We start from the raw sequence: 14,311 nt of genomic DNA, 5'->3' as shown, positions 1-14,311 counted from the left end.
GTACCAGACAGTCAGAGGCTAACTGACCACAGAACTGACCTCTATGGGTGATCCAGCAAGACTATAAATAACCTTAACATAAAACAGGAAGTAATTTGGTTCAAAAAGATGTACAGAGGACGGAGAAAGTACAAGGCAATGGTGACAGAGGCTTCATGGGGGAGGTGGCCTGTGAGCTGGACTTAGAAGGCTGGATAGAGTTTGGACACCTGGAGGTGGCAGGGGGCATTCTAGCCCAAGGGAACAGCTTAAGCAAAGGCACAGGGGCAGGAATGGGAGGGACCTATATAAGAAACAGTGAAAGGTGCAATTTGACCAGATAGGGAGGTTGCAAACGAGCGCCCATGGGCCACGTCTGGGCCTCAGACGTGTTCTGTCTGGCCCACCCGCACTGGCCTGCACAGTGTCCTTGAAAAAGGCGCAGTCCATCGCCAGAGCCAGAAGGTAAACAATGAGGTTGGGGGTGGAGGAAGGCGGGCTTTGTAGTCTTAAATTCCAGAAATGCAACAACCATTGAGAAGCGGAGTAGTACACCTCCCCCCTCAGTCCAGTCCACTTCCTTTGTCCCCAGTTACCTGTCTGGCCCCTGTAGGCATTTGAGTTTGAGGACCTGGATGAGAGCCCACAGCACCGAAGAGAGCAACAGTGGATAACCATGGGAAGATACCTTGAGGTCTAGACACAAAGGGCCTTGAACACTGGGCTAAAGAATATGGGCTTTATGTTGGCAATAGCTGTGTAATTATAGCCCCTCCACCACCCGCAGCTGGGTGAGAAGGACATGCACGCACACGGGGGCGCGCGCGCGCACACACACACACGCACACACACACACACACACACACACACACACACACACACACAGGGTCTGGGGACAGTCTAAATTGATGTCAACCGAACCTGGGAAGCCCCAAGAGAAATCTTTCCACACATTGTCCTGTCCTCAGCCTCAGATTTCACAGCCCTCCTGTCCCCACGCCCAGCCCCGAAGTTGTCCCAGCTGTGCCCTCAGCAAGCTTCTCTCTTCTTTATGCAGAAGGGATTCCCAGAGGTGTCTCCTGACCCCAGAAGCTCCCAGCCCCCAGTGTGGAGTTTGCTGGCCAGACTGAGAATTCCGGACAGGATTTAAAACTGGAAATTTCCCTCTGGGTGGGTGGGGCTGATCAGGTGAGCTGTGTTACAGGGCTGGGGGCTGAGTGGAAAAATTTGGCCTGTCCCAGCCCCTTCTCCCAGTGACTCAGGCCCTGGGTGGTGGTGAGTCTGGGGAGGTGATGAGACAGGAACCCATAGAAAAAAGTTCTCTTGTCTCTGGCTCTGCCACTGCCCAGTTCCCCCTCCCCCATTCCACACACACCCAGCCTCGCTGCTCACCCACAGCCACTGGCTGTATCTGCGGCCACAGACACAGCCAGCTCATCCCAGGGCCTTGCCAGCCTGGTTGGGAGCAGGGTGACCAGCCCACCGGAACTTGGGCCTAGCCCACTTCCGGGCAGCCTTGGGGAGACAGGTGTCCCCATGGTGGATATGGAGGCAGGCTCGCCAGGTTTAGCAAATAAAAATACAGGACATTCATTGTCCCATGCAATATACAGAAAATTATTTGTTATATTTTCTCTCTTCTTTATGCAAAAGGGAGTCCTGGAGCCAAGCACTCTGAAATTCAAATTTAACTGGGAATCTTCCATTTTATCTGGTGACTTTCTGTGAGGCACAGGGGTGAGGATAGCGAATAGAATACCCAAGGCACCTCCACCGCTCAGGCCCACCGACGGTCCGAGATCTCTGCCCCACCCCCCCTACCATGTGCCCCTGCTAGACCCTTTGGTCCCCTGCTAGACCTCAGGGAGCCCCGCTTTGGCCTCAAGGTCTCTCTCAGATCTCCTAAGTCCCCAAGCACCAGGGCTTTTCTCCCAGAGAGTCCCAGGACCTCAACCCTCATGCCAGACGGGGAGCCTGCGAGGATGTAGGGGGTAGTTTTCTGGACATGACTGTGTCTGAGGACACCCCATCTCCACAGCATTTTCTTCAAGTTAGGAGGATTGGAGGGAGGAGGGGGTCTGCAGCTCCAGGGGACCTCAGACACCCTGCCTTCCTCCCTCTTCTGACTTTCTCCCCTTCACCCAGGGTCTGGTTGAAACAGGGTTTCTTGTCCCCTCTCTTCTTCCGGGCCCCACACCCCTCCCAAAACACACTTGCCCATGAACCTGTAATAGTCCCCATCACTGTAGTATTCAAGCCCAGGCCAGGGGTCTTGTACAGAGAACGGGGCAGCAGGTGGGGATTGGATTCCACCAGCATCCCTGCCTGCGTGGAATAAGCACCTCCGATGTGTGGGCACTGCACTAGGCCCCAGGACAGCAGTGGCCGAGGGCCTCAAGCCACTGCCAGCCCACCGGGAGACAGAGGACACTCATCAGACAGTGAGGGAGGGGCAGAGAGAGGTAAGGACAGAGGACATGGCTGCCTTGAGAACATCAGGAAGACCTTTTAGGTTTCATAAGGCAGACACACCTGGGCAGCCACTGCATCTAGGCTGTGGCTGTGGAGACTCCTCCTCCTACTCCTCCTCAGGTTTAAATTGGGCTTCTCTCTGCCCCCGCCTCTACGGGCTGACTGGCTCTGACAGTAAGCTCCCTGAGGGCAGGGCCATGTTGCCGTGTCAGATGTTCTCTGGAGATGGCGGTGTTTTGACTCAGGATTGGTTGACAGTTGTTTTTTTGGCAGCAGCTGCCTCAGGCCATGGGGTGAGGGATGCTGTAGATGCTGAAGGACTATCTTGTCCCAGAGACGCACCCTCTCTTTCCTGGAGATTCCCACACCCACCTGCGGTACAGAGAGGGTAGGGCAGGGACCCATTGTCCAGATGGAGAAGCCAAGTCCCAGTGACTCACCTAAAGTCACACAGCCCATGGGAGGAGGGTGGAGCCGGGAGAAGAGCCCCAGGGGTCCCAGAGCATACCCCAGGACTCCCACCACCTCCCTCCCCCCATCCACCCACGACTTTGGTGATGCTGGCCAAAAGGGAAGACACTGGCTGTTATCATAGTGAAGCCCTCTCACTCCTTCACGCAGAGCCATCAGAAGTCAGAGGGGGAAGAGAAGCATTTCCCTCACCTTTGGGACCCCTGCACAATCGGCCTAGGTCCCGACCCTCAGAGGGGCTGGGGCAGGCCAGCACCAAATTCTGGATCCCCAGATGCCTGGTTCAGAATTAGGCTGAGCCAGCCTTCCCCTACGCACTCCGTTGGGGATCCTGACTCCCGACCCCCAGGGGTCCTGCCCCCGGTCGTTGCCTCCATATCCATCCACACCCTCCCCACATCTTGGGCTTGCCTTGAATAATCACATCCTGGCAGAAATCAACCATCAGGCATCTGTCAGTCTCCAGGCTAGATAGCACAGTGGGCAGAGCTCTGACTGAGCTGTGAACCCAGCAGAGCCAATCTGGCCACCACCCAAACCAGACACTCCCCATACAATAGCCTCTGATCTCTTAGTTGGCAGAGACGTTATGTTGTTGAAAACAGAGACTGAGTAGATCTTACAAGTTCTCATCACAAGAAAAAACATTGTAACTATGCATAGTGAGGAATATTAATTACACTTATTGTGGTGATCATTTCACAATATAGACAAATATCAGATCGTTGTGTTGTATATATGACTAATATAATGTTATGTGTCAATTATACATCGATAAAAATGATTTTCTGTTTAAAAAAAAAGAAAGAAAAAAGAAGACAGAGGCTGAATCTGCTGGAAGGGCCCCCTTCCCCCACCCCACCCCACCCCGTCCACCTCCACTAACAAACCTCGGCACCTCAACAGGGAGAAACAAGGAGGGGAAGAGGAAGGACCCTGAGAGGCCCACAGTGTCGGAGCCAGAAGGGAGTCAGGAGACCCACCAGGCAGTCCCTCAATACATAGATAGGGAAACTGAGGCTGTGGGATAAAGGAAAGAAAAATGGGCTTCCAAAGCTCTGGGTTCTGGTATTGGCTCAGCCACTGTGTGACCCTGGGCGAGTGTCTTCCCCACTCTGTGCTCTGGGACCCCCCCCACCCCCACCTTGCTGTTCCAGGGTTCTGGTTAAAGCATCTTGCCCAAGGAACTCAGGTCCAACCATGGTCAGCCTCCTGTGGACTCCTCTCCTGACTAGCCCTCCAGCCCCTACCCCAGCCAGGTCCTAGAGACTTAGGGCAGATAGGGTGGAGGGAGCGGGGGAGGTGGGTATCACCTCAGGGAGGGGCAGCAGGGAAGGGAAACTAAGTGTGTCCCTGGCTTGCCCCAGCCTGTCCCCTGCATCCGGGGAAGGGTGAGAGTGACTGTCAGCTGGGGAAGGGGGGCAAGAGCGGCAGGCTGGGGAAGGGCAGGGAACCCCCGTCTGGACTTGTTGGGGCAGCCGGGTGCAGCTGTTTCCGGCTAATGAAAGGGCCCTGATTGATATGGCAGCAGGGACTGACTCTAACCCTCACATTGGAGCCCTTCCCATCCTCCCCAACCTGGGCACACCCAGGGGCCCTCTTTAAGGATAGGCAAAAGCCAGGGAGAAGAGAAGAGAGGGGCTCCTGCTGCCACTGGGGACAATACCCCAAGGACCAGGAGAGGGAAGCTTGTCTAATCTTCTTGCCCTAGCCCAGCAGGGAGGGGAGTCTAGGGCTGGGCCGTGGGAGGTGGACCAAGCCAGAGCCCAGGAGGACAGGCGAGGGAAGAGGGGCAAGGGGTTTGCTCCCTCCTCTCCGCATCCTGGGGTGCATACGCACATGTTTGAACATTCAAATATATACACACAGAAATAGATTTTATCTATCTAGCCTCCAGGGATGGCAGAGAGGAGAGCAGGGATTGTTGCTGAGCATTCATTTTACAAAGTGTATAGCCATCTACCTTTTGCCAGGCCCACATAATAATAGCTAACATTCATTGAGCATGTCCTGTGTGCTGGGCATCCTTCTAAGACCTCTAGGGGTATGAGCTCATTGACTCCTCACCACAGCCCTATGAGGTAGGTGCTATCATCACCCTTATTTTATAGATGAGGACATAGAAGCCCAGAGTGGTTAAGAACTTTCCAGTGGCCACACAGTGGTCACAGGCAGAGTCAAGATGTGAACTCAGTCCCCAGGGCTTGAGGCCTTAAACACTGTGCTACTGCCTGCAGGGAACTCATGGTGGGGTCAGGAAGACATGCCAAATTGTAAGCAATCTGTAAATAAATAATGACCTTATAAATGGGAAATAGAGATGTACAAGGTACAATGAGGGGCACTGTGGATGGGGGTAGGGGGGAAAGGGAGAACCATACAGTAAATTTTTGAATTGAAATTGAAGGGGTTTTTTCTACCTTAGGTGGTTTTTTTTTTTAACTTTTTGTTTTTATGGTAAAATATACATAACATAAAATTTACCATTTTAACCATTTGAAGTGTACAATTTAGTGACAGTTTTTAGTTTTAATGAAGTTCAATTAATCTTTTCTTTTGTTCCCTGTGTTTTGGTGTCATACTAAAGAAATCATTGCCAAATCCAAGGTCTTGAAGATTTTCCCCTATTTTCTTCTAAGAGTTTTAAAGTTTTAGCTGTTAAATTTAGATCACTAATCCATTTTGAAGCAATTTTTATATGTAGTGTAAGGTAAGGTAACATTATGAAATCTGCACATGGATCATTTTGGTTCTTCCATTCCAGCTGGATGCCTTTTCTTTTTCTTGCCTGGTTGCTCCAGCTAGAACTTCTGTTACTGTGTTGAATAGAAGTGACAAAAAGCAGGCCTCCTTGTCTCGTTTCTGACTGTAGGGGAAAAGCTTTCTGTCTTTCACCATTAAAAATGAGGTTAGCTGTGGACTTTTCATGTATGGCCTCTGTCATGTTGAGGAAGTTCCCTTCTATGCCAGTTTTTTGAGAGATTTAATTATGAAATTTTTTGTATTTTGTCAGATGCTTTTTCCACATCAATTGTGATGATTTTCTATCTTTTTTTCCTTTGTTCTATTAGTGTATATTACATTGACTGATTTTCATATATTGAACCATCATTGAACCATCCCTCACATAGTAGACCATCCTTAGTCATGGTGTATAATTCTTTCTAAACACTGCTGAATTTGGTTTGCTAGTATTTTGTTGAGGATTTTTGCATCTATATGTATAAGGGATTTTGGCCTGTAATTTTCTTTCCTTGTAGTGTTTTTTTTGTCTGGTTTTGGTATCAGGGTAATTCTCACCTCATAGAATGAGTTGGAAATGTTCCCTCCTCTTCAACGTTTTGGAAGATTTTGAGAAGGATTGGTGTTAATTCTATACATGTTTGGTAGAATTCACCAGTGAAAAGTCCTTGGCTTTTCTTTGCCCTGTTGAGAAAATTCCCTTCTGTGGGGGTTTCGTTACTGATTCAACCTTTTCCATTGTTATAGGTCTATTCAGAGCTTCCATTTCTGTTTCAGCCAGTTTTGGAATTCTGTGTGTTTCTAGGAATTGATTCATTTTATCTAAGCTATCCAATTTGTTGGCATATTATTGGTTGTAATATTCTCTTTTAATCTATTTTATTTCTGTAAAATCAGTAGCCATGTACACACTTTCATTTCTGATTTTAGCATTCTCTCTTTTTTCTTAGTCAGTCTAGTTAAAGATTGTGAATTTTGTTGATCTTTGCAAAGAATTTTTGGTTTTGTTTATTTTTCATGTTGCTTCTCTATTCTCTGTTTATCTCTACTCGCATTTATTTGCCTTCTTCTGTTAGCTTTGGGGTTACTTTGCTCCTCTTTCTAGTTCTTTAAGGTGCACACTTAGGTTATTGATTAGAGATCTTTCCTTTTTTTAATGTAGGAATTTACAGCTATAAAATTCTCTCTGAGCACTGCTTTCTCTGCATCTCATAAGTTTTGGCATGTTGTGTTTTTATTTTCATTCATCTCTATGTATTTTCTAATTTTCCTTATGATTTCTTCTTTGACTCAATGGTTGTTTAAGAGTATATTATTTGATTTCCACATTTTTGTGAATTTTTCAGTTTTCCTTCTGTTACTGATTTCTAGTTACATCTCACTGTGATCAGAAAAGACACTTTGTATGATTTCAATATTTTAAAATGTATTAAGACTTACTTTGTAGCTAAGATACAGTTGATCCTAGAGAATGTTTCCTGTGAACTTGCGAAGAATGTGTATTCTGTATATGTCTGTTATGTCTAATTGGTTCATAGTGTTGTTCAGTTACCCTATTTCTTTATTGATCTTCTGTCTAATTGTCCTATCCATTATTGGATGTGGTGTATTGAAGTGTCCAACTATTATTGTAGACTTGTCTATTTCTCCTTTCAGTCATGTCAATTTTTGCTTCAGATATTTTGGGCCTCTGTTTTTAGTTATTTATAGATTTATAATTGTTATATCTTCTTGCTGAACTGAATCTTTCATTAATATATAATGGCCTTCTTTGTCTCTTTTTTTTTTTTTTTTTTTTTTTTTTTGCGGTACGCAGGCCTCTCACTGCTGTGGCCTCTCCCATTGCGGCGCACAGGCTCCGGACGCGCAGGCTCAGCGGCCATGGCTCACGGGCCCAGCCGCTCCGCGGCATGTGGGATCCTCCCGGACCGGGGCACGAACCCGTCTCCCCTGCATCGGCAGGTGGACTCTCAACCTCTGTGCCACCAGGGAAGCCCCTTTGTCTCTTTTAATATTTTTTGACTTACAGTCTATTTTGTATGACAATAATTTAACCACTCCAGCTCTCTTTTGACTACTATTTGCATTGGATATCTTTTTCCATCCTTTTACTTTCAATCTCTTTATGCCATTATATCTAAAGTAAGCCTCTTGTAGACAGCAGATTGTGTGTTTTTTTAATCCAATCTTTGCCTTTTAATAGGAGAGTTTAATCCATTTACATTTACTGTGATTACTAATTAAAAATGATTTATTTCTGCCATTTAGCTGTTTTCTGTATGTCTTATCTGTTTGTTTGTTTTTTCCCAATGCCTTCATTACTGCCTATTTTGGTATTTAGTTGACTTTTTGTAATGTATCATTTGACACCCTTCCTTTTTCCTTTTTTGTATATTTTTTATAATTTTCTTAATTATTATCTTGGGATTATAATTAACATCTTAAACTTATAAGAACCTAGTTTTAATAATACCACCTTAGTTTCAATATATAAACATTCTGCTCCTTTACATCTCCATCTCTCCCCCTTTATATTATCATCACAGAAGATATCTTTATACATCATGTGCCCATTAACATAGATTTAGGGCTTCCCTGGAGGTACAGTGGTTAAGAAACCACCTGCCAATGCAGGGGACATGGGTTCAAGCCCTGGTCCAGGAAGATCCCACATGCCGCGGAGCAACTGAGCTCATGTGCCACAACTACTGAGCCTGTGACCTAGAGCCCATGAGCCACAACTACTGAGCCTGCGTGCTGCAACTACTGAAGCCCACACGCCTAGAACCTGTGCTCCACAATGAGAGAAGCCACCACAATGAGAAGCCCACGCACTGCAGCAAAGAGTAGCCCCCACTCGCCGCAACTAGAGAAACCCCGCGCACAGCAATGAAGATCCAACACAGCCAAAAATAAATAAATAAATGTTTTACAAAATTAAAATAAAATAAACAAAACCCCCCATAGATTTATAATTATTGTTTTATGCATTTGCTTTTTAAATCAAATAATGATCTTACAAGAGGGAAATGTTTCAAAGAAAGAAGTACAAGGTATGATGAGCCCTCAAAGGATGGGCACTGTGTATGGGGACTGGAGGAAAAGTAAAGAACCAGCAGAGCCTTCCAGGACAGTACACATTTGAATTAAAACTGAGTTTTAAAGAATAATAAAAAAAAATTACTATGTAAAGCTGCTCACTCACAGGAAAAGATGTCCAAAATATTTCACTTAGTGCAAAAAGTTGGTTATCAAACAGCATGAATGATTTCATTTTTGTCAGTATGTGTGTATTTATACATATTTCAAGATATATGTGTACATATGCATAGAAAAAATTCATGATTATACTCATAGTACTTTAACAGTGGTTATCTCCAATTGTTGGAACTATGGGAAGAGGAAACATTTCCTTTTTTTTTTCTAGTGCATTCTATATTGTTTGAATTATTTATAATGAGCATGCATCACTTTTATAACCAGGAAAAGCAACAATGTCTTTTTTGTTCTGAAGGGTAAAAAGAATAAGTAGGCATTCACTGTGGAGACAAAGTGGGGAAGGACCTGTTAGGCAGAAGGAACAGCAAAGAGGCATGAAAACCATGCTCTATTACAGGAACTGCCAGCCATAGGCATGGCTGTAGGGCATTGGAGATGGCTGGAAAAGAAGTATTTCCAGGGACCATATTACCAAGGCCCTTTCATTTCATTTAAAAAAAAAAAAAAAAAGAGGGCTTCCCTGGTGGCGCAGTGGTTGAGGGTCCGCCTGCCGATGCAGGGGACACGGGTTCGTGCCCCGGTCCAGGAAGATCCCACACGCCACGGAGCGGCTGGGCCCGTGAGCCATAGCCGCTGAGCCTGCACGTCCGGAGCCTGTGCTCCGCAACGGGAGAGGCCACAGCAGTGAGAGGCCCGCATACCGCAAAAAAAGAAAGAGGACTTCCCAGGACTTCCCAGGTGGCGCAGTGGTTAAGAATCCACCTGTCAATGCAGGGGATATGGGTTCGAGCCCTGGTCCGGGAAGATCCCACATGCCGCAGAGCAACTAAACCCGTGTGCCACAACTACTGAGCCCACGTGCTGCAACTACTGAAGCCCACGCGCCTGGAGCCTGAGCTCCGCAGCAAGAGAAGCCACTGCAATGAGAAGCCCACGCACCGCAACGAAGAGTAGCCCCCGCTCACTGCAACTAGGGAAAGCCTGTGCACAGCAATGAAGACCCAACGCAGCCAAAGATAAATAAATAAATAAAATATATATTTTTAAAAAAAGAGTATGGAATTTGTTCTTGGCATGAGGGCAGGAGATAACAGGTTTTGATTTACATGTTAACCAAATTAGTGAATGGGGTTGGGGAAGAACCCAGAGGCTGGAAGGCCAGTGTGAAAGCTGTTGCACTAATTAAAGGAAAAGAAGATGGGACTGGAGGTAAGTCACGGCTTAGAGGGTAGAGAATAAAAATGGAAATACAAGATAAGTGGAGGCCAAATCAGACAACAATTACCCATGAATGGGAAGTGGATTAGTCTGTCTCACCAGACTCTCCAGTGCTGTAGCCTAGCCTGGCATACTAATGGCAGGAGGCCAGGTCTAGAGGTGATCATGAAGGAGGGGGAGGAAAATTCCCATTAAAAGAATCCTGTAGCCCCTTTACAGCTGGCAAAGTCCTCTGACTTCCATCTCTTAGCACATCAGAATGTTGTTCCCATTCCACAGATGAAGAAACGGAGGCCTGGAGAGGTGATGCAACCAGAGCAAGATGCAGAGAACATCATTTATTAGCCACACGGGCGGGAGCACAGCTATCCCCAGCAGAGCCTGAGCAATGACTGTGTGTTCACCTTCTAGTTGTGTGATGTTCACATTCACATAACCTCTCTGTGCCTCAGTCTCCTGCTCTATGAAATAGGGGAAATAGTACACTACCTCATATGGTTGCTGAAAGAATTCAATTACTTAGAGCTTAGAGCCTGGCACATAGTCAGTGCTCAGTAAATATGTGCTCTGATTTTTTTTTTTTTTTTTTTTTTTGCGGTACGTGGGCCTCTCACTGTTGTGGCCTCTCCCGTCGCGGAGCACAGGCTCCGGACGCGCAGGCTCAGCGGCCATGGCTCACAGGCCCAGCCGCTCCACGGCATGTGGGATCTTCCCAGATCGGGGCACGAACCCGCGTCCCCTGCATTGGCAGGCGGACTTTCAACTACGGCGCCACCAGGGAAGCCCTCTGATTATTTTTTATAATTATTATTAGTATCTACATAGTATCCCAGGCAGATCACCTGAAAAGAATGAATCGGTGGGAGCCAGGCTCCTAGCATTCACCAGACCCCCTCCTTACTTCTCAGACCCTGACTCCTATGAAAAAGGCCCAGAGGTTGGAATCGGCATCTGTGGTCTGGTCCACTAGGGCTCTGGGGCTCTCTGCAGCACCAACCCTTTCTGTTCATTCCCATGCTCCTTGGTACTAACGTTCATTCATTCATTTAGCAACTGTACCAAACTCTGGGCCTGTACTGGAGGCTGGGGCTACAAAGAAAATTATGGCCTGGGCCTGCCTTCAGGGAGTTCACTGTTTAGTCAGCTCAGCTTACCCACTCACTCACTCACCCACTCACTCATTTATTTATCACTTACTAGGAGCCTCCTCTGGGCCACACACATACACTCTGTTTTTATCTCCTCCTGCCTTTGGACATTAAGCAATTATCCCAGGAGTCATTTCCCAGGGATTGTTTAGTTTCCAGTCTTTTTCTTATACTTTTCCCCCTGTGTACCCAGTCTGTGCCCATAAACAAAATCACACAGAAAACCAAAACAGAGATCCAGGAAGAATACATTCTTCCCCCACATTTCCTGTGGCTGAAGATCTTCCACTAGTTCTTGGAGTCTGGAGGGGACAGCAGCAACAACTGAATCGTCTGGATTTTCTTCCTTTCATTCATTCATTCATTTATTCATTTAACAAACTGCTTACTGAGCACTGTGTCTGGGCCAAGCCCCGTACTGGGCAGAGCAGGGAAAACAGAAATGAACAACCACAGAGCACACCCTCAAGGTGTCTCCACTGAGGTGGGTCAGTGGCTCCTTCTTTCCAGGAATATTTATTGAGCATCTTCCATGCGTCAGGCACCAGTCAAGGCTTTGGGATTGTGAATAAGAAAGATGAAATCCCTGCCCTCATGGAGCTTACCTTCTAGACAGAAAGACAGACAATGGGCAAACCAATGCATAAACAGATGGGCAACTATCCATGATCAAGGCTCTAAAGAAAATAAAACAGATTGATATGGTAGTGACTGAGGTTGGACAGCGCAATCTATTCGAATCTCAGCAGGGCCTTCTCTGAGATAGCAATTACACCTACCTCTGCTGTGAGGAGGAAGTGAATTAACACATGTGAAGCCTAGCACATAGTAAGCACTATAAGTTATCTTTTTTTAAAAAAATAAATGCACAAACAGATCATCAAAACACCAGGCAGTCAGTGTAGGATAAAGTGATATAGACGTGAGGCATTCTGAGAGCACTGGGGAGGAGCTCCAGGGGGCCAGGTGTGGCCCAAACAGCGATGGAGGTGAGGGCGCTGAACACAGATGCTCCTCTTCCCCACCCCGCCCACAGCCCTGCAGCCCACTGGCCACCCCCAAGGATGTTGCTTCTCTAAGGGACTGGAGCGGGTGGGGTGGGGCAGAAGAAACACACATGCCTCACCTCCCTCTAGGACAAGAGAGGAGGGAGGGTTCACAGGTGTCCAGTGAGACCCTCGCCAGGCCCAGGGCAAGTGGGAGAGTGCCTGCTTTCACGGCCATCCCCTTCCAGGGCCCCTGGCTCTCCAAAGTGCCCATTGCCCCATTTGGTGATGGAGATGCAGGGTGTGAGGGCCCCCAGATGCTCAATCCATGTGAGATTGAATGAAAGAGCAACTTCCATTCCTGGAGTCCCGCCCTAGATCCTAGGATCCCTTCCAACAGCTCTGTGGTAGAAGTATCACTGCCCCCATCTTTCAGATGAGCACACAGAGGCTAAGCGAGAATACAGATCATTCTCGGTCACTCAGTTCAGAAATGGCAGAGGAATTTAAAATCTGGCCTGGCCACGAAGCGGCTGTTCTTTTGATCCTCCCCCACTCTGCTTCCCCTCAACAGCAGCAGGGAGTGTGCAGGAAAGACCATGGGGGTGGGTGGGGAGGGCTGGGAGACTCAGGAGGGTGGAGGGAGTGAGGCAGATGTTGCTGTGCAGAATGACCTGAAGCTGAAGTGAGGGCTCCAGGATTGGGGGGTCGCAGGGGGTTTACAACCAGGAAGACATGGAAGAGATGGAACCACAGGGAGAAAGCCCACCCGCCCCACCCCCAGCACAATAGGCATTCCGACAAACAGGATGAGGATGGAGCAAGGCCCTCCGCTCCGCACCGACACCCCCTTGAGCATCAGCTGACCAGGCAGCCCCATTTCAAGCCTCATGCCCACAGGGACCAGGATGTGGGCACCCAGGGACAGACAAGCCCTGACGTAGACAAGTCTGCGACTCCCCATGCGCGGCCTCCGCAGCCAAAAGCCAAATACTCCTTGTGGTTTGGGTCCCAGCCAAGCGCCCACACCCCAGCTCACACGGGACCACAACTTCCCTGTTGCATCAGGTTACCAAGCGCGTGCACACAGCCCAGAGCTGGTTACACAACTGTGGTGCGCGCATACGGCACCCACACACCCCGGGTGGCCGGGGTCCACAGAGGAAACCGCAGCCTTGCACGGAGGGCACAGGGCCCTCTACAAGCTCCTGGCATGGAGAGCCGGGCGAGCAGTGGGGAGGACGCCTGGCCAGGAGCCAGGATTCTGCGGGCTCCACCACCAGCTCACTTTGAAACCCCAGTAAGTCATGTCCCCAGAGGCTGTTTCCCCACCTATAAAGGAAGATCTCCTTCTACCTTCATGATCCAGATACCCCTTTCCCTCCATGCCACTCAGCACCCTCTGAACCACCACCAACATCCTCCTTTCCCCTAGGAAAGTCTACGAGAAAGGGAGGCGGGAATTATGCAGCGTGGAGACAGAGGGTTGGATGAGATGACCTCTAAAAGGGCCCTTCTCAGATGGGGCTTCTGCTCCAACAGAAGTGGGTGTGCCTTAAGCGGAATGCCATGGTCACCTCCTCCCTAGAAGAGGCAGGGCTGTGGCCAGAGCTTTTTGAGGTGGCTCTAAAGGAGCAGGAGATAGGGGAGGTAACTTTCTTCTCTGCACTTGTTTTTTTCCATTGCTCTACAACAAACATGTGTTACATATTACTTTGCAATAGAAGGCGGGGATGAGCTCGACACATTAACCTTCCCCGGGGGCATTTGCCCTCCGCCCAGGATGATGCCTTAAGCCAGTGTTTCCTTAAGTGCCTTGTGGTGAAAGGAATCAGCACAGGAAACCTGGGCTAAACAAAGTCTGACAGGTTTTCTTGCTCGAAGGACTGCTCTGAGCCTCCTACGTCTCTGGGCCGAGACCTTCTGCGAGGAAGAGTGAGACGAGGAAACACATTTGTTCTCAGAGCTCTTTATAGGGAAGCACCTCGAAAGACACTTTCTAGGTACTGTGGGAACTCAGGGTCCAGTGAGGCGGAGAGCCAGGCACACACCCAACCATGAAGGGCCGCCATGGGA

At 48.2% G+C, this 14,311-nt stretch overlaps 1 protein-coding gene across 1 annotated transcript in view; it reads right to left on the bottom strand.

Annotated features, from left to right (window-relative positions):
• VEGFA (vascular endothelial growth factor A) overlaps window positions 1–13,199 on the bottom strand; it is a 64,154-nt gene extending 50,955 nt beyond the window's left edge. The window contains exon 1 of the mRNA XM_032648915.1: window positions 13,005–13,199. Within this exon, the coding sequence (XP_032504806.1) occupies window positions 13,005–13,199 (195 nt within the window). The remainder of the gene's footprint in view (window positions 1–13,004) is intronic.
• Window positions 13,200–14,311: the final 1,112 nt, after the last annotated feature.

The sequence above is a fragment of the Phocoena sinus genome, chromosome 11 (assembly GCF_008692025.1).
Source record: "Phocoena sinus isolate mPhoSin1 chromosome 11, mPhoSin1.pri, whole genome shotgun sequence".
Taxonomy (NCBI): Eukaryota; Metazoa; Chordata; class Mammalia; order Artiodactyla; family Phocoenidae; genus Phocoena; species Phocoena sinus.
This window is presented reverse-complemented; position numbering and strand designations above follow the sequence as displayed.